This window comes from Zosterops lateralis (genome assembly GCF_965231275.1).
Source record: "Zosterops lateralis genome assembly, chromosome: 36".
Lineage (NCBI taxonomy): Eukaryota > Metazoa > Chordata > Aves > Passeriformes > Zosteropidae > Zosterops > Zosterops lateralis.
The window spans coordinates 903,891-923,240 of record NC_139796.1 but is presented as its reverse complement, the minus strand read 5'-3'; the positions used below and the strand labels follow the sequence as shown (position 1 = coordinate 923,240).

At 47.5% G+C, this 19,350-nt stretch overlaps 1 protein-coding gene across 4 annotated transcripts; it reads left to right on the top strand.

Annotated features, from left to right (window-relative positions):
* The first annotated feature begins 701 nt into the window (after positions 1-701).
* LOC310921764 (suppressor of SWI4 1 homolog) lies at positions 702-19,228 on the top strand. 4 transcript variants are annotated; one of them, XM_083881993.1, is made up of 12 exons: positions 702-830; positions 2,467-2,637; positions 5,186-5,287; positions 8,181-8,231; positions 10,337-10,507; positions 11,604-11,680; positions 12,670-12,777; positions 14,256-14,379; positions 15,575-15,653; positions 16,534-16,663; positions 17,207-17,376; positions 18,376-19,228. In XM_083881993.1, exons 1-12 carry the CDS (start codon positions 813-815, stop codon positions 18,888-18,890), a joined length of 1,716 nt encoding a protein of 571 aa, XP_083738119.1. In that variant the 5' UTR covers positions 702-812; the 3' UTR covers positions 18,891-19,228. The 4 variants fall into 4 exon arrangements, with proteins under 4 accessions (XP_083738119.1, XP_083738120.1, XP_083738118.1 ...); XM_083881994.1 differs by lacking the exons at positions 702-830; positions 2,467-2,637; positions 18,376-19,228 and adding an exon at positions 17,644-17,673 and having other exon boundaries at positions 4,796-5,287; positions 17,207-17,438; XM_083881992.1 differs by lacking the exons at positions 702-830; positions 2,467-2,637 and having other exon boundaries at positions 4,851-5,287; positions 12,673-12,777.
* The last annotated feature ends 122 nt before the right edge of the window (positions 19,229-19,350 follow it).

Sequence of the window (19,350 nt, the reverse complement as noted above, 5' to 3'; positions counted from 1 at the left end):
GTCTCATCTCAACCTGGAGATGCTCAGGTGTCTTTGACCCAGCCCAGAATAAGAGGATCCCAAAATTTGGGGTTTTTTTGGGTGAAATTTGGGGAATTTGGGGCGAAATTTGGGTGATTTTGGGTGAAATCGCAGAGTTTTTAGGGGTTTTTGGGGGGAATTTTGGGGTCTATGGGGGTCTCACCTGAGCCTAGAGATGCTCAGGTGTTGTTCAATAAGTCCTGAATGAGGGGACCCCAAAATTTGGGGGTTTTTGGGAGATTTGGGGCAAAATTGGGGAGATTTGGGGCAAAATTTGGGTGATTTTGGGTGAAATCGCGGAGTTTTTAGGGGGTTTTAGGGGGAATTTTGGGGTTTTGGGGGGTCTCATCTCAGCCTGGGGCTCCTCAGGTGTCTTTGACCCAGCTCAGCATAAGAGGATCCTAAAATTTGGGGGTTTTTGGGAGATTTTGGGTGAAAATTGGGGAATTTGGGGCGAAATTGGAGGATTTGGGAGGATTTTGGGTGGGATTTTGGGGGGAAATTTGGGGGGATTTTCGGTGTCTCATTAAACCTGGAACTCCTTCCACAACCGGCCCCTTCTCGTTCATTGTCGCGCCGGAGAATTTGGGGATTTTTGGGGCATTTTGGGGCTTTTTTGGGGTTTGTTTTTGGGATCTCAAAAAAGTCGAGGGGGCAAAAAAACAACCGGAACTGAAGTTTGGGGACAACGTTTGACGCCCGGAGCAAATCGGAAGTGACGCACCGGAAGTGACCGGAAGGTTTTGGCGGGCGGAAACCGGAAGTTGCGGAGGCCGCGTGGAGGCGCCGGGATGGGGCGGCCCGGGAAGGTCGGGAGGGAAAAAAACGGGGGAAAAACGGGAAAAAAAGGGGAAAAAACACGAAAAAAAGGGAAAAAACGGGATAAAATAAGGACAGGGAGGGGTCGGGGGAGAAAAGGCGGGTCGGGAATGGCGGGGGGAGCGAGAATGGGGAAAAACGAGGCGGGAGGGGCGAAAAAATTGGGTTTTTGAGGGAAAATTTGGGATTTCTGTGGGGAAAATTTGGGAATTCTCAAAGTTTGAAGCGTTAGGAGGGTTGGAATTCCTTGGGGGGGTTATTTTTTAAAAATAAGGAATTTTTGGGGGAATTCCTAAATTTTTTGGGATTTTTTTTTTTTTGGGGGGGGGGGGTCCCATCCCGTCAGAAAAATCGGGATCGAAAATTCCCAAATTTGAGGAATTTTGGGATTTTAAAAACCCATTTCTGGGGTTTAAAAATCCCCTCAGAAGATTGAAGGGTTTGAGCTCCTGAAATTCCCAAATTTTTTGGGTTTTCCCGGTGGAAAAAAATCGAGATTTGGGGTCCCGGAAATTCCAAATTCTGTGGGTTTTTTTTCGGGAATTTTTAGGTTTTTTAAAAAAAATTTTTGGATTTTTTTTTTTTTTTTTTTTTTTTTTTTTTTTTTTTTTTTTTTTTTTTTTTTTTTTCTGGCAGGAATTTTTGGGGTTTTTTTTTCCCGGATTTTTTTGGGTGGAGAATTTGGGATTTCTGGTCTGATTTGGGATTTTAGGATTGAGAATTTGGGATTTTTGGGGATAATTTAGGAATTAATTTGGGAATTTTGGGTCCCCCCAGAGCCGTTTCCAGCAGGAATTTGGTATTTTGGGATCCAAAACCCCCAAATTTCAGGATAATTTGGGCTAATTTAGGATAATTCGAGATAATTTGGGATTTTAGGGTTGGGAATTCGAGATTTTTAGGATAATTTGGGATTTTAGGATTGAGAATTTGGGATTTTTGGGCTAATTTGGGATTTTTTGGGCTAATTTGGGATTTTTGGGTTGGAAATTTGGGATTTTTTTGGATAATTTAGGATTTTATGGTTAGGAATTTGGGATTTCTGGTCTGATTTTGGGTTTTAGGATTGGGAATTTCGGTTTTTTTGGGATAATTTGGGATTTTTGGGTCCCCCCAGAGCCATTTCCAGCCCAAACCCAACAACACTTGGAGCAGAAATTTGGGATTTCACGATCGGGAATTTTTGGGATTTTGGGCCAATTTGGGGTTGAAAATTTTGGATTTCTGGTCTGATTTTGGATTTTAGGATTGAGAATTTTGGATTTTTTGGGATAATTTGGGATTTTTTGGGATTTTTGGTCCCCCCAGAGCCATTTCCAGGCCCAACAACGCTCAGAGCAGAAATTTGGGATTTTGAGAATGGGAATTTTTGGGATTTGGGGCCAATTTGGGATAATTCAGGACTTTGGGATTGGGAATTTGGGATTTTAGAGATTGAGAATTCCAGAATTTGGGATAATTTGGGATTTTTGGGCCCTCCCAGAACCATTTCCAACGGGCCCAAACCCGACAACTCTCAGAGCGCAGATTCGGGATTTCGCGAATGGGAATTTTTGGGATTTTGGGCCAATTTAGGGTTGAAAATTCAGGATTTCTGGTCTAATTTTGCATTTTCTGCCCCCCCAGAGCCGTTTCCAGCGGGCCCAGAGGGCCCAGGCCCGGCTGCGCTCGGAGCAGGAGTTCGGGGCCGTCCCTCACTCCTTCGTGTTCCCGCGGGGACGCCCCGGGAGGAGCCTCAGGACCCTCTGCAGGGACATCAGGAGGGTCCTGGAGCCCTTCACCGCCAGGAACCTGCAGGTAACAGCAACTGGGAATACTGGGAATACTGGGAATGGATACTGGGAGCACTGGGATTGTGTAATGGGAACAATGGGATTAATGGGAGTAATGAGAATAATTAGGGGTTAATGGGATTAATGGGGATATTGGGGATACTGGGAATGGCCTCAGGAGGGTCCTGGAGCCCCTCACCGCCAGGAACCTGCAGGTACTGGGAGCACTGGGAGGACTGGGAATGGATACTGGGAGTGCTGGGAATGAATACTGGGGATAATGGGGTTAATGGGGATACTGGGGATACTGGGAATGGCCTCAGGAGGGTCCTGGAGCCCTTCACCGCCAGGAACCTGCAGGTCAGGGATACTGGGGATACTGGGAATACTGGGAATGGATACTGGGAGGACTGGGAATGGATACTGGGGCTAATGGGATAATGGGGATACTGGGAGTGGCCTCAGGAGGGTCCTGGAGCCCTTCACCGCCAGGAACCTGCAGGTGACAGCAACTGGGAGCACTGGGATTGGATACTGGGAGCACTGGGAATACTGGGAGCCCTGGGATTGGGGTACTGGGAATACTGGGATTGGGGTACTGGGGATATTGGGGGTACTGGGGATACTGGGAATGGCCTCAGGAGCCTCTGCAGGGACATCAGGAGGGTCCTGGAGCCCTTCACCGCCAGGAACCTGCAGGTGGGACTGGGATTGGATACTGGGAATACTGGGAATGGATACTGGGAGCACTGGGAATGGATACTGGGAGCACTGGGAATACTGGGAATGGATACTGGGAGCACTGGGAGTACTGGCAATGAATAATGGGGATAATGGATATTGGGGATACTGGGGATACTGGGATTGGGATACTGGGAGTGGCCTCAGGAGCCTCGTCAGGGACATCAGGAGGGTCCTGGAGCCCTTCACCGCCAGGAACCTGCAGGTCAGGGATACTGGGAGCACTGGGAATACTGGGAATGGATACTGGGAGCACTGGGAATACTGGGATTGGGGTACTGGGGGTACTGGGGATACTGGGAATGGCCTCAGGACCCTCTGCAGGGACGTCAGGAGGGTCCTGGAGCCCTTCACCGCCAGGAACCTGCAGGTCAGGGATACTGGGAGCACTGGGAATACTGGGAATGGATACTGGGAGCACTGGGAATACTGGGATTGGGGTACTGGGGGTACTGGGGATACTGGGAATGGCCTCAGGACCCTCTGCAGGGACGTCAGGAGGGTCCTGGAGCCCTTCACCGCCAGGAACCTGCAGGTGGGAGATACTGGGAGCACTGGGAATACTGGGAATGGGGTACTGGGGATGATGGGGGTAATGGGGACACTGGGAATGGCCTCAGGAGGGTCCTGGAGCCCTTCACCGCCAGGAACCTGCAGGTAACAGCAACTGGGAGCACTGGGATTGGATACTGGGAGCACTGGGAATATTGGGAGCCCTGGGATTGGGGTACTGGGAATACTGGGAGTGGGGTACTGGGGATAATGGGGGTAATGGGGATACTGGGAATGGCCTCAGGAGGGTCCTGGAGCCCTTCACCGCCAGGAACCTGCAGGTAACAACAACTGGGAGCACTGGGAATACTGGGAATGGATACTGGGAGTACTGGGAATGGATACTGGGAGTGCTGGGAATGGATACTGGGAGCACTGGGAATACTGGGAATGGATACTGGGAGTACTGGGAATACTGGGATGGAAACTGGGAGCACTGGGAATGGATAATGGCAATACTGGGAATGGATACTGGGAGTACTGGGATTGGATAATGGGAGCACTGGGAATACTGGGACTGTATAATGGGAACAGTGGGATTAATGAGAATAATAGGATTAATGGGGATACTGGGGATACTGGGAACAGACACTGGGAATGGCCTGGAGGGTCCTGGAGACCTTCACAACCAGGAACCTGCAGGTGGGACTGGGATTGGATACTGGGAGAACTGGGAATACTGGGAATGGGATACTGGAGATACTGGGAATGGATAATGGGAGTAATGAGAATAATGGGATTAATGAGGATATTGGGGATACTGGGAATGGCCTCAGGAGGGTCCTGGAGCCCCTCACCTCCAGGAACCTGCAGGTACTGGGAGCACTGGGAGCACTGGGAGCACTGGGAATGGATAATGGCAATACTGGGAATGGATACTGGGAGTACTGGGATTGGATAATGGGAGCACTGGGAATACTGGGACTGTATAATGGGAACAATGGGATTAATGGGAATAATAGGATTAATGGGGATACTGGGGATACTGGGAATGGCCTGGAGGGTCCTGGAGCCCTTCACTGCCAGGAACCTGCAGGTGGGACTGGGAATGGATACTGGGAGTACTGGGAATACTGGGAATGGATACTGGGAGTACTGGGAATACTGGGAATGGATACTGGGAGTACTGGGAATGGCCTCAGGAAGGTCCTGGACCTCTTCTCCATCCAGATTTTTGTTTGTTTGTTTTTTTCCAGAAATTTTCAGCTTTTTTTCCAAGAATTTCAGGATCTTTTCCAGGATTTTTTAGGGATATCCCTGAGGAATTTTGTGTTTTCCAGGTGCGTCGCAGCAACTCCCTGCGGGATTTGGTGGCCGTGGCCGGACCTTTGGGGGTCACCCAGTTCCTGGTGCTCAGCAAGTCCCAGACCGGGGTCAACTTGGTGAGATTTGGGGGGAAAATTGAGATTTTTTGGGGGGGATTTTAGGTATTTTTTGGGAAATTTTAGAGGGAATTTTTTGGGATTTTTTTTGGGATTTTTTTGGGATTTTTTGGGAATTTTTATGATTTTTTTTTGCGATTTTTTTTTGGATTTTTAATGCATTTTTTTGCAATTTTTTGGGATTTTTTTGTGGGATTTTTTTTAACTTTTTGGGGATATTTTGGCTGGATTTTTGGAGGAATTTTTGGGGATTTTTTTTCAGGATTTATTTATTCTTTTGAGGGGATTTTTAGGGATTTTTGGGGGTCACCCAGTTCCTGGTGCTCAGCAAGTCCCAGACCGGGGTCAACGTGGTGAGATTTGGGGTTTTTATTTGGGATTTTTTTTAGGATTTTAAATTGATTTTTGGGGGGAAATTTTGGGGGGTTTTTTAGGAATTTTTGGGGGAGGGTTGCGGGATTTTTTTTGGATTTTTTGGGGAGTTTTTGGGAATTTTGGTTTTTTTTTTTTTTTTTTTTCCGGTTTGGGCGGAGATTTTTCTGGATTTTGGGGGGGATTTTTGGGGATGTTTTTGGGAATTTTGAGGGGGTTTTGCTGAAATTTTTTTGAGAATTTTTGGGGGGAATTTTAGGGGGATTATTTTTTGATTTTTTGGGAAATTTTGGAGGGAATTTTTTTGGATTTTTTTTTTATTTTTTGCTGGATTTTTTGGGGAGGTTTGTGGGATTTTTTCTGGATTTTTGGGGGGAATTTTGGGAATTTTGGGGGGATTTTTTGGTGGATTTTTTTTGGAATTTTTGGGGGATTCTTCAGAAATTTTGGGGGGAATTTTTTGGGAATTTTTTTTTTATTTTTGGGCGGATTTTGGGGGGACTTTTTGAGGATTTTTTGGGGAAATTTTGAGGGATTTTTTGGGAATTTTTTCGGGATTTTTGGGGGAGATTTTTCCAGGTTTTTGGGGGGGAATTTTTGGGGATTTTTTGGGATTTTTTTGGGGATTTTTTGGGAATTTTTTTGGGATTTTTTTGGGGATTTTTTGGGGCATTTTGGGAATTTTTTTGGGGAATTTTGAGTGTCCCAAGAGCCCTCCCAGACCCAAATGATGAAAAATTTTATTTCCATGATTTAAATCCGTGATTGTTCCAAAGTAAACGCTCTGATGGATCTGGGGGGGCAGAAAATTGGGAATTTTGGGAATTTTAGGGTTGGAAATTTGGGATTTGGGGTGGAAGGGGATGAAATTCCCAAATTTTGGGGCTTTCAGTCCATCCCAGAGAGAAAAAAAAAATGATTTTTAGGTTCTTTTTCATCTTTTTTTTTTGGGATTTTCTGGGTTTTTCATGAGATTTTTCCTGGATTTTTTTCCTGGATTTTTCCCAGATTTTTTCAGGGATTTTTCCAAACATTTTCCCAGATTTTTTTCCTGATTTTTTGGGGATTTTTTCAGATTTTTTCTGGGCATTTTCCAGAATTTCCCCAAGATTTTCCTGGGATTTTTCCTGGATTTTTTTCTTGATTTTTCCAGATTTTTTCTGGGATTTTTCTGGGATTTTTCCAGATTTTTTTTCTGGGATTTTTCCAGATTTTTTTCTGGGATTTTTCCAGGATTTTTCCCAGACTTTTTTCTTGATATTTTTGGGATTTTTCCAGATTTTTTTCTGGGAATTTTCCAGAATTTTCCTGGGACTTTTTCCAGGATTTTTCCTGTTTTTTTCTTGGATTTTTTCCTCGATTTTTCCAGGATTTTTTTCCTCAATTTTTCCAAATTTTTTCTGGGATTTTTCCAGGATTTTTCTCAGATTTTTTTCTTGATTTTTTGGGGATTTTTCCAGATTTTTTTCTGGGAATTTTCCAGAATTTTCCCGAGATTTTTCCTGCATTTTTCTGGAATTTCCCCAGGATTTTTCCTGGATTTTTTCTGAGGATTTTTTCCGGGATTTTTCCAGGATTTTTTTCCAGATTTTTTCCTGATTTTCCAGGATTTTTTTCAGATTTTCCCAATTTTTTTCCCAGGATTTTCCCAGGATTTGTATCTGCATTTTTCCTGGATTTTTTTTTGATTTTTCCTGGATTTTTCTCCAGATTTTCCAGGATTTTTTCTTGATTTTTCTGGGATTTTTCCTGGATTTTTTTTCTCAATTTTTCCAGGATTTTTCTGGGATTTTTCCAGAATTTTTCCTGGATTTTTTTCTTGATTTTTCCCAGGATTTTTTTCCTCGATTTTCCTCGATTTTTCCAGATTTTTTTTCTGGGATTTTTCCAGGATTTTTCCCTGATTTTTTTCTTGATTTTTGCAGGATTTTTTCCCAAGATTTTTCTGGGATTTTTCCGGAATTTTCCCGGAATTTTTCCAGGATTTTTTCCCAGATTTTCCTGGGATTTTCCAGAATTTTTCTTGAATTTTTTCCAGGATTTTTTTCAGATTTTCCCTTTTTTTTTTCCAGGATTTTTCCTGGATTTTTATTCTGATTTTCCAGGATTTTTCCTGGATTTTCTGGGATTTTTCCTGGAATTTTTTTTAATAAATTTTCCTGGATTTTTCCTGGATTTTTTTTTTCTATTTTTTCCCAGGATTTTTCCTGGATTTTTTTCTCTCTTTTTTTTTAAATTTTTCCCAGATTTTCCCCTGTATTTTTCCAAAATTTCCCTGTTTTTTTTTCCTGGATTTTTATCCACATTTTCCCATTATTTTTCCTGTATTTTTCCAGAATTTCCCCAGATTTTTTCCCATTTTTTCCCTGAATTTTCCCAGATTTTTTTGGGGATTTTTCCCAGATTTTTTCTGGAATTTTCCCCAATTTTTCCCAATTTTTTTCTGGAATTTTCCCCAATTTTCCCCATTTTTTTTCTGGGATTTTTTCCCATTTTTGAACCTTTTTTTTCTCTTTTCCAGAAACTTTTCCGTCTCCCGGGGGGTCCCACTTTGACCTTCAAAATTCTCCAGGTGAGTCCAGGGGGAAATTGGGGAATTTTGGGGGATTTTTTGGGGATTTTTGGGAATTCTGGGGGGATTTTTTGAGAATTCTGGGGTGGATTTTTGTGGATTCTAAAGAGAATTTTGGGATTTTTTTTGGGAGGGTTTTCCTGGATTTTTTTTCTTGATTTTTTGGGGATTTTTTCCTGGATTTTTCTGAGATTTTTCTGGGATTTTTCCTCGATTTTTTTTTTTTTGGGGATTTTTCCAGGATTTTCCCAGTTTTTTTTCTCGATTTTTCCAGGATTTTTCTCTGGATTTTTCTGGGATTTTTTCCGGGATTTTCCCAATTTTTTTTCTGGGATTTTTCCCAGAATTTTTCTGGGATTTTTCCAAGGATTTTCCTGGGTTTCTCTGGGATTTTTTTTTATTTTTCCCAGAATTTTCCCTGGATTATTTTTCTTGATTTCTCTGGGATTTTTCCCAGGATTTTTCCTGGATTTTTCTGGGATTTTTCCCAGAATTTTCTGGGATTTTTCCTGGATTTTTCCCAGAATTTTCCCATTTTCCCTGGATTTTTTCCTCAGTTTTTCTGGGATTTTTCCCAGAATTTTCTGGGACTTTTCCTGGATTTTTCTGGGATTTTTTTGGATATTTTCTGGGTTTTTCTCAGAATTTTATATGGATTTTTTTTCCTCGATTTTTCTTTGATTTTTCCCTGGATTTTTCTTGGTTTCTCCCAGGATTTTTCTGGATTTCCCCCCAAATTTTTTGGGGATTTTTCGGGGCCATTTTGGCGTGAAAGTTTTTTGGGATTTTGTGTTCCTGGAGTTGATTTTTTTGGGATTTTTTGGGATTGTTTTTTTTTTTTTTTTTTTTTCAGATCTCACTGTGGATTTTGTGGATTCGAGAGGAGATTTGGGGTTTTTTTTTTTGCAGATTTTGGGTTTTGGATTTTTTTTGAGGATTTTTGGGGCTTTTCGATGATTTTGGGGGTTTTTTTGTGGATTTTTTGGATTTTTTTTTGAGGATTTCTTGGGGTTTTTTGAGGATTTTTGGGGTTTTTGGGGGGGGATTTGGTGTTTTTTTCAGGATTCTGGGCTGGTTTTTTTGGGCTTGGAGGGTTTTTTGGGTTTCTGGGGTGGATTTTTTTAGGATTTTGGGGCTTCTGGAGTTAATTTTTTGGGGGATTTTTTAGGATTGGGATTTTTTTGGGGGATTGGGGTTTTTTTTCAGGATTCTAAAAGAGATTTTATGGTTTTTTTTAGAATTCTGGGCTGTTTTGGGAGGGGTTTTTTTTGGTATTTTGGGTTTTTTTGGTGATTCTGGGCTTTTTTTTAGGATTTTGTGTTCCTATGCTGGTTTTTTTTAGGATTTTGAATTTTTGGGGTTGATTTTTTGGGGATTTTTGGTTCCTGGGGTGGATTTTTTGGGGGTTTGGTGGGTTTTTTTGGGTTCTGGGCTGGTTATTTTTGAATTTTCTATTCCAGGGTGGATTTTTTTTGGGATTTTGAGTTTCTGGAGTGGATTTTTTTGAGATTTTGGGTTTCTGGGGTTGATTTTTTTGGGGATTTTTTGGGATTGGGTTTTTTTTTTTTGGGATTTGGCCTTTTTTTCATGATTCTAAAAGAGATTTTATGGAGTTTTTTGAGGGTTTTGGAGCTTTTTTGGATTCTGGGGTGGATTTTTTTAGGATTTTTTGTTTCTGGGCTGGTTTTTTTTAGGATTTTTTGTTTCTAGGGTTGATTTTTTAGGATTAAATCCCATTTTTCCCCCTTTTTCAGCACTCCCTGGTCCAGGACATGGGGGATTTTAAGGATTGGGGTTTTTTCATGATTCCTGAATGGATTCTGTGGGATTTTTTACTATTCTGGGGTGGATTTTTGGGGGGATTTTGGGCTTCTGGGGTTGATTTTTTGGGATTGTGGATTCTGGGGTTGATTTTTTTGGGATTTTGGGTTCCTGGGATGGGGTTTTTTTAGGATTTTGAGTTTCCGGGGTTGATTTTTTGGGGATTTTTTGTTTCCGGGCTGTTTTTTTTTGGGATTTTGACTTTCTAGGCTTGATTTTTTAGGGATAAATCCCATTTTTTTCCCCTTTTTTCCCATTTTTTCCCCTTTTTTCCCCAATTTCAGTACTCCCTGGTGCGTGACGTGGTCTCATCCCTAAAAAGGCACCGGATGCACGAGCAGCAGTTCCTGCACCCCCCGTTGTTGGTCCTGGGGAACTTTGGGGCTCCCCAAATTCACCTCAAACTCATGGCAGGGATGTTCCAGGGGATGTTCCCGGCCCTCAACGTGCACAAGGTCGGTTTGTTTGGGGTTTGTTTGGGGTTTTGGGGTTTTGTTTGGGGTTTTGGGAATGGGGGAAATTAAAAAAAATGGGAATTTGGGAATGGGGGAAACAGAAATTGGGGTTTGGGAATGGAGGAAATGGGAATTTGGGGTTTGGGGTTTGAGGGTTTTGTGGTTTTGGGAATGGGGGAAATGGGAATTGGGATTTGGGGTTTGGGGGAAACAAAAATTCGGGGATTTTGGGGTTTGGGAATGGGGGAAATGGGAATTGGAAATGGGAATTTGGGGTTTGAGGGTTTTGGGGTTTTGGGGTTTTGGGAATGGGGGAAATGGGATTTGGAAATGGGAATTTGGGGTTTGGGGGTTTTGGGAATGGGGGAAATAAAAAAAAAATGGGAATTTGGGAATGGGGGAAACAAAAAAATGGGGTTTGGTGGTTTTGGGAATGGGGGAAATGGGGATTTGGGGTTTGGAAATTTGGGGTTTGGGAATGGGGGAAAGAGGATTTGGGGGTTTGGGGGTTTTGGGGTTTGGGAATGGGGGAAATAAGAATTTGGGGTTTGGGGTTTGAGGGTTTTGGGGTTTTGGGAATGGAGGAAATGAGGATTTGGGGTTTGGGAATGGGGGAAGTGGGAATTTGGGATTCGGGGTTTTTGGGGGTTTGAGGGTTTGGGGTTTGGGGTGTTGGGGTTTGGGAATGGGGGAAATGGGATTTGGAAATGGGAATTTGTGGGTTGGGGTTTTGGGAATGGGGGAAATGGGAATTTGGGGTTTGGGGGAAACAAAAATTTGGGGGTTTGGGGGTTTTGGGAATGGGGGAAATGAGGGTTTGGGGTTTGGGGATTTGGGAATTTGGGAATTTGGGGTTTGGGGTTTGGGGTTTTGGGAATTTGGGAATTTGGGGTTTGGGGATTTGGGAATGGGGGAAATGGGAAAATGGGAATTAGGATTTAGGAACGGGAATTTGAGTTTTGGGAATTTGGGGGTCAAGGTTTGGGATTTGGGGTTTGAGATTCAGAATTTGGGAAAGGGGCAGACGGGGCTGGGGAATGGGGGATTTTTCCCATTTTTCCCATTTTTCCCGTTGTTTTTCCCGTTGTTTCTGCAGCTCAATCTCAATTCCATCCGTCGCTGTTTGTTGATTTCCTACGACGCCGAGTCCCAGCACCTGGAGCTCCGGCACTAGTGAGGCCAAATCCCAAATTCTCAAATTCCCTAAAATCCCAAATTCCCAAAGTCCCAAATTCCCAAATTCCCAAAATCCCTTTTTGCCCATTCCCAAATCCCCAAAATCCCCAAAATCCCAAATTCCCAAAGTCCCAAATTCCCAAAATCCCAAATCCCCGAAGTCCCAAATTCCTAAATCCTCAAATTCCCAAATCCCAAAGTCCCAAATCCTCAAATATCCAAAATCCCCAAATCCCAAAATCCCCAAAATCTCAAAGTCCCAAAGTCCCAAAATCCCAAATCCTCAAATCCCAAAGTCCCAAAGTCCCAAAATCCCAAATCCTCAAATCCCAAATTCCCAAAATCCCAAAGTCCCAAATCCCCAAAGTCCCAAATCTCAAATTCCCAAAGTCCCAAATCCCCAAATCCCAAATTTTCAAAGTCCCAAATTCCCAAATCCTCAAATCCCCAAATCCCCAAAATCCCAAATTCTCAAATCCCCAAAATCCGAAATCCCCAAATTCTCAAATTCCCAAATCCCCAAATTCCCCTTTTCCCCAAATCCCCAAATTCCCACCCCAAATCCATAAATTCTCACCCCAAATTCCCATCCCAAAATCCCATTTTTTCCCCTCCAATCCCAGCAGTGTCCAGGTGGTTCCCCACTCCCATTTTTTCCCATTTTTCCCATTTTTCTGATTTTTTTTCCTGTTTTTTTTCCCCATTTCCAAGTGTCCAGGTAATTCCCACACTCCCAAATCCCCATTTTTTTCCTATTTTTTCGATTTTCCATGATTTTTCCCCAAATTCCCATTTTTTCCCCACTCCAGCAGTGTCCAGGTGATTCCCCATGTCCCCCATCCCCATTTTTCCATGATTTTCCCATTTTTTCCCCAAATTCCCATTTTTTCCCCCAATTCCAGCAGTGTCCAGGTGGTTCCCCATTCCCATTTTTCCCCTTTTTCTGGGTTTTTTTCCCCAAATTCCCATTTTTCCCCCAATTCCAGCAGTATCCAGGTGGTTCCCGTGGGGCTCAGTCGGGGGATCCGGAAAATCCTCCAGGAGAAATTCCCCAACCTGGGCCGGGCCGAGGACGTCAGTGACCTCCTGACGGGGTAGGGGACACCTCGGGGACATTGGGGACACCTCGGGGACATTGGGGACATTCTGGGCCGGGCCGAGGATGTCAGTGACCTCCTGACGGGGTACGGGACAGTGGGGACATTGGGGACATCCTGGGGACACCTTGGGGACATCTTGGGGACACCTTGGGGACAGTGGGGACATTGGGGACATCCTGGGGACACTGGGGACACCCTTGGGGACACCTTGGGGACATTGGGGACACCTTGGGGACATCCTGGGCTGGGCCGAGGACGTCAGTGACCTCCTGACGGGGTACGGGACAGTGGGGACATTGGGGACATCCTGGGGACACCTTGGGGACATCACAGGGACATTGGGGACACCTTGGGGACATTGGGGACACCTTGGGGACATTGGGGACATTGGGGACACTGGGGACACCCTTGGGGACACCTTGGGGACACCTTGGGGACACCTTGGGGACATTGGGGACACCTTGGGGACATCCTGGGGACACTGGGGACACCCTTGGGGACACCTTGGGGACATCACAGGGACATTGGGGACACCTTGGGGACATCAGGGACAGCTTGGGGGCATCCTGGGCCGGGCCGAGGACGTCAGTGACCTCCTGACGGGGTAGGGGACAGTGGGGACAGCCTGGGGACACTTTGGGGACATTGGGGACATCCTGGGGACATCAGTGACCTCCTGACGGGGTATGGGGCACCTTGGGGACACTGGGGACATCCTGGGGACATCAGGGACAGCCTGGGGACACCTGGGGACATTGGGGACATCCTGGGGACATTGGGGACACCAGTGACCTCCTGACGGGGTATGGGGACACCTTGGGGACATCCTGGGGACATCAGGGACAGCCTGGGGACACCTTAGGGACATCAGGGACATCCTGGGGTCATCAGGGACATTGGGGACACCTTGGGGACACTTTGGGGACACCTTGGGGGACACAAGAACTTCCTGGGGTGCCTCGTGACACTGAGACCTGGGGACACCTCCAGAGGTGTCACTGTCCCTGTCCCCCAGAGGTGTCACTGTCCCTGTTCCTGTCCCCTCACAGATGTCACCGTCCTGTCCCCTCAGGAACATGCTCCTGTCCCGTCCCTGTCCCCCAGAGGTGTCACTGTCCCCTGTCACTGTCCCCTCACAGATGTCCCTATCCCTGTCCTGTCCCCTCAGGAACGTGCTCCTGTCCCCTCACAGATGTCCCCTGTCCCTGTCCCCTGTCCCTGTCCCCCCAGGAACGTGCTCCTGTCCCTCACAGATGTCACTGTCACTGTCCTGTCCCCTCAGGAACGTGCTCCTGTCCCTCACAGATGTCCCCTGTCCCCTGTCCCCTGTCACTGTCCCCTGTCCCCTCAGGAACGTGCTCCTGTCCCTGTCCCTGTCCCCTCACAGATGTCCCTGTCCCTGTCCCTGTCCCCCCAGGAACGTGCTCCTGTCCCCTCACAGATGTCCCCTGTCACTGTCCCTGTCCCCTCAGGAACGTGCTCCTGTCCGAGAGCGAAGCGGAGCCCGACGGGACCCAAAACGTGCTGGAATTGCCCCAAAACTGCGCCGGGCGCGGGAACGAGGCCACAAAACAGAGCGCGGTCAGGCTGACAGAGGTGTGACACTGGGGACATTGGGGACACTGGGGACATCACTGGGGACATTGGGGACATCACTGGGGAACGAGGCCACCAAACAGAGCGCGGTCAGATTGACTGAGGTGTGACACTGGGGACATCACTGGGGACATTGGGGACATCACTGGGGAACGAGGCCACCAAACAGAGCGCGGTCAGGCTGACAGAGGTGTGACACTGGGGACATCACTGGGGACATTGGGGACATCACTGGGGACATTGGGGACATCACTGGGGACATTGGGGACATCACTGGGGAACGAGGCCACCAAACAGAGCGCGGTCAGACTGACTGAGGTGTGACACTGGGGACATCACTGGGGACATTGGGGACACTGGGGACATCACTGGGGACATTGGGGACATCACTGGGGAACGAGGCCACCAAACAGAGCGCGGTCAGACTGACCGAGGTGTGACACTGGGGACACTGGGGACATCACTGGGGAACAAGGCCACCAAACAGAGCGCGGTCAGATTGACAGAGGTGTGACACTGGGGACATCACTGGGGACATTGGGGAACGAGGCCACCAAACAGAGCGCGGTCAGGCTGACTGAGGTGTGACACTGGGGACACTGGGGACATCCTGGGGACATTGGGGACACTGGGGACATTGGGGACATTACTGGGGACATTGGGGACACTGGGGAACGAGGCCACCAAACAGAGCGCGGTCAGATTGACCGAGGTGTGACATTGGGGACATCACTGGGGACACTGGGGACATCACTGGGGACATTGGGGAACGAGGCCACCAAACAGAGCGCGGTCAGACTGACTGAGGTGTGACATTGGGGACATTGGGGACATCATTGGGGACATTGGGGACACTGGGGAACGAGGTCACGAAACAGAGCGCGGTCAGGCTGACCGAGGTGTGACATTGGGGACGTTGGGGACATTGGGGACAATGAGGGGACATTGGGGACATCACTGGGGACACACTGGGGACACTGGGGACATGGAGGGGACACTGGGGACACACAGGTGGTGGGGACAGGTGGGGATGGTGCCCAGGTGTCACCGCACCTCACTTTGGTCCCCCCTCTGTCCCCTCTGTCCCTGTTCCCTCTGTCCCATGTCTCCTGTCCCCTGTCATTGTCCCCTGTCCTCCTGTCCTGTCTCTGTCCCCTGTCCCTGTCATTGTCCCCTGTCATTGTCCCCATCCCAGATCGGGCCCCGTCTGACGCTGCAGTTGGTGAAGGTGGAGGAGGGGCTGGGCCAGGGGAACGTCCTGTACCACGGCCTGGGTGAGTGACACACCTGGGACACACCTGGGACACCTGGGGACACACCTGTACCACGGCCTGGGTGAGTGACACACCTGGGACACACCTGTACCACGGCCTGGGTGAGTGACACACCTGGGGACACCTGGGGACACACCTGTACCACGGCCTGGGTGAGTGACACACCTGGGACACACCTGGGGACACACCTGTACCACGGCCTGGGTGAGTGACACACCTGGGGACACCTGGGACAGCAGAGGGGGGGATCTCACCTGTGTCCAGGTGTGTCTGTGGGTATCTCAGGTGTGTCCAGGTGTGTCCAGGTGTGTGTGTTGATACCTCAGGTGTGCCCAGGTGTGTGTGTGGGTATCTCAGGTGTATCTCAGGTGTGCCGAGGTATCTCAGGTGTACCCAGGTGTATCTCAGGAGTGTGTGTGGGTATCCCAGGTGTATCCCAGGTGTGCCCAGGTGTCTCCCAGGTATCTCAGGTGTGCCCAGGTGTGTGTGTGGGTATCTCAGGTGTATCCCAGGTGTGCCCAGGTGTCTCCCAGGTATCCCAGGTGTGCCCAGGTGTGTGTGTGGGTATCCCAGGTGTATCCCAGGTGTGCCCAGGTGTGTGTGTGGGTATCCCAGGTGTGCCCAGGTGTATCCCAGGTGTGCCCAGGTGTGCCTATGGGTATCCCAGGTGTATCCAGGTGTGCCCAGGTGTATCCCAGGTGTGCCCAGGTGTGTGTGTGGGTATCCCAGGTGTATCCCAGGTGTGCCCAGGTGTATCCCAGGTGTATCCCAGGTGTATCCCAGGTGTGCCCAGGTGTGTTTGGGTATCCCAGGTGTATCCCAGGTGTGCCCAGGTGTATCCCAGGTGTGCCCAGGTGTGTGAGCCGAGCTCTCCCCGCAGCCCCCAAGAGCCCCGAGGAGCTGCAGGAGCTCCTGGCCCGGAAGGAGCAGCAGCTGCAGGTGAGGGCGGAGAGGAGGCGGAGACAGGAAATGAACCTGGACAGGAAACGGCGCCTGCGGGAGCAGCACAGGTGAGACACCAGGACAGGTGAGGGGACAGGTGAGACACCGGGACAGGTGAGACACCTGGGGGACAGGGGGACACCTAGGGGACAGGTGAGGAGCCAGGTGAGACACCTGCACAGGTGAGGGACAGATGAGACACCTGGACAGGTGAGACATGGGGGGGACAGGTGGGACAGGTGAAACACAGGGGGGACAGGTGAGACAGGTGAGGGGACAGGTGGGACACAGGTGAGACACAGGTTAGACACAGGTTAGACAGGTGAGACAGGTGGGACACAGGTGAAGGTTCAGGTGGGACACAGGTGAGGGCTCAGGTGTCTCCAGGCTCAGGTGACCCAGGTGAGGGTGGCAGGGGGTTCCCAGGTGAGGAGGGTCACACAGGTGAGGGCAGAAAGGTCACACAGGTGAGACTCCCCCAGGTGTCCCCTCACCTGTCCCCTCTCACCTGTCCCCATCTCACCTGTCCCCCCTCACCTGTCCCCATCTCACCTGTCCCCATCTCACCTGTCCCCTCACCTGTCCTCACCTGTCCCCATCTCCCCCCTCAGGCAGCGCAGCCTGGCCGGGATGGGCCGCAGCTCAGGTGAGCCCTCAGGTGACCCAGGTGAGGCCTCAGGTGAGGTTGAGGACCCCGGGGCACCTGAGGCAGGTGAGGAGGAGTCGGAGGAGGACGAGGCCGAGTATTACAGACAGGAGCTGGGGGAGGAGCCCGACACAGGTGAGTCCTGGGGGATCCAGGTGAGTTTAGAGGAGATAAAGTAAAATTTCAGGGTTTTTCAGGTGAGTTTGGGGGGATAAAAGGAAATTTTGGGGTGTCCCAGGTGAGTTTTGGGGGTTCCAGGTGAGTCCTGGGGGATCCAGGTGAGTTTTTGGAGGGGGAAAAGGGAATTTTGGGGTTTCCAGGTGAGTTTTGGGGGGATAAAATAAAATTTTGGGGTTTTTCAGGTGAGTTTGGGGGGATAAAAGGAAATTTGGGGGTTTCCAGGTGAGTTTTGGGGGTCCCAGGTGAGTTTTTTGGGGTTCCAGGTGAGTCCTGGGGGATCCAGGTGAGCTTTTGGAGGGGGAAAAGGGAATTTTGGGGGTTCCAGGTGAGTTTTGGGGGGGATAAAATAAAAGTTTGGGGTTTTTCAGGTGATTTTGGGGACAATTCAGGTGAATTTTGGGGGGTAAAAGGAAATTTTGGGGTTTCCAGGTGAGTTTTGGGGACAATAAAGGGAAATTTTTGGGGTGTTCAGGTGAGTTTGAGGGGAATAAAACAGAATTTTGGGGTTTCCAGGTGAGTTTTAGGGGAATAAAAAGGAGATTTTGGAGTTTCCAGGTTTATTTTGGGGCAGGGTTGGGTTTTATTTCCATTTTTCCCTCCTGGAAGTGGCTGATGACACAAAAACCTCCTGAATTTCCGTGATTTGGGATCAAAGTAAACGCTCTGACACTTCCAGGCCCCAAATTCCTTCCCCAAAATCCCAAATTCTTTCCCCTAAATCCCATTTTTCCCCCCAAATCCCAATTTTTTTACCATAAATCCCAATATTTTTACCCTAAATCCCAACTTTTCCCCCCCAATCCCATTTTTTCCCCTCCAAATCCCAAATTCTTTTCCCTTAAATCCCATTTTCTTCCCTCCAAATCCCAATTTTTTTCCCCAAATCCCAATTTTTTCACCCTAAATCCCATTTTTCCCCTCTGAATTCCCATTTTTTCCTCTTTTTCCCCCCAGATTTGTTCCCCGGCAGCTCCAAGAGGAAGAGAAACCCCTCGGGGGCTCCCCAGGCCCGGAAACGACGGAGGAAAAACCCAAAATCCCAAAAATCTCGACCTGGAACCCCCAAATCCCAAAATTCCCAACCTGGAACCCAAAAATCCCGACCTGGAACCCCAAAATTTGGTTCTGGATCCCCAAAATCCCCCAAATTTCAACCTGGATCCCAAAATTCCCATCAGAAAACCCCAAAATCCCATTTTGGATCCCAAAAATCCCGACCTGGAACCTCCAAATCCCAAAAATCCCAACCTGGAACCCCAAAATTCCATCCTGGATCCCAAAAATCCCACCCAGGAAATCCCAAAAAATCCAAATCCCAACAGGAAACCCCAAAATCTCATTTTGGATCCCAAAAATCCTCCCCAGAAAATTCCAAAAAACCCAAATCCCACCGTGGGAAACTCCTGAATTCCCAAAAAATCTCCCCAAAATTCCAAAAACCCAAAAAAACCCAAAAAAAGAAAAATTAAAATAAAAATAAAATTAAAAATTGGGAATTTGGGACTCCCCTAAATTCGGGATTTTGGGGTTTTTTTAGAAAAATTTTGGGGTTTTTAGAAAAATTTTTGGGATTTCCCAAATTTAGCCCCAAAAAAATGGGAAAAAACTAAAAGAAAAAAAGGAAAAAAACCCAAAAATGGGAAAATTTACCCAAAAAAAAGGGGGAAAAATCCTAAAAAAAAAAAAAACTAAAAAAATTTTTGGGGGATTTTGGGGTTGGAATTTCCAGGTTGGAAATTTTGGGGAATTTGGGAGGTTTTTTTTCCTCCCCGTGGGAGGAGCCAGAATAAAGTTGGAGCCGTTTCCAGGTTTGGTGTTTGGTCTTTTTTTTCCAGGAAAATTCCCAATTTTTCCACCAAAAATCCCACTTTTTTCACCAAAAAAATCCCCAGAAATCCCTTTTTTTTTTTCCTGCAGAAAATTCCATTT

Bases quoted from the DNA above. Each gene is read 5' to 3' on its own strand.
- LOC310921764 (XM_083881991.1), top strand. From the start codon at position 4,985: ATGGATACTGGGAGTACTGGGAATACTGGGAATGGATACTGGGAGTAC. The intron at 8,232-10,336 runs GTGAGTCCAGGG...CCCCAATTTCAG, and splicing joins TGACCTTCAAAATTCTCCAG to TACTCCCTGGTGCGTGACGT. The intron at 11,681-12,669 runs GTGAGGCCAAAT...CCCCAATTCCAG, and splicing joins CACCTGGAGCTCCGGCACTA to CAGTATCCAGGTGGTTCCCG.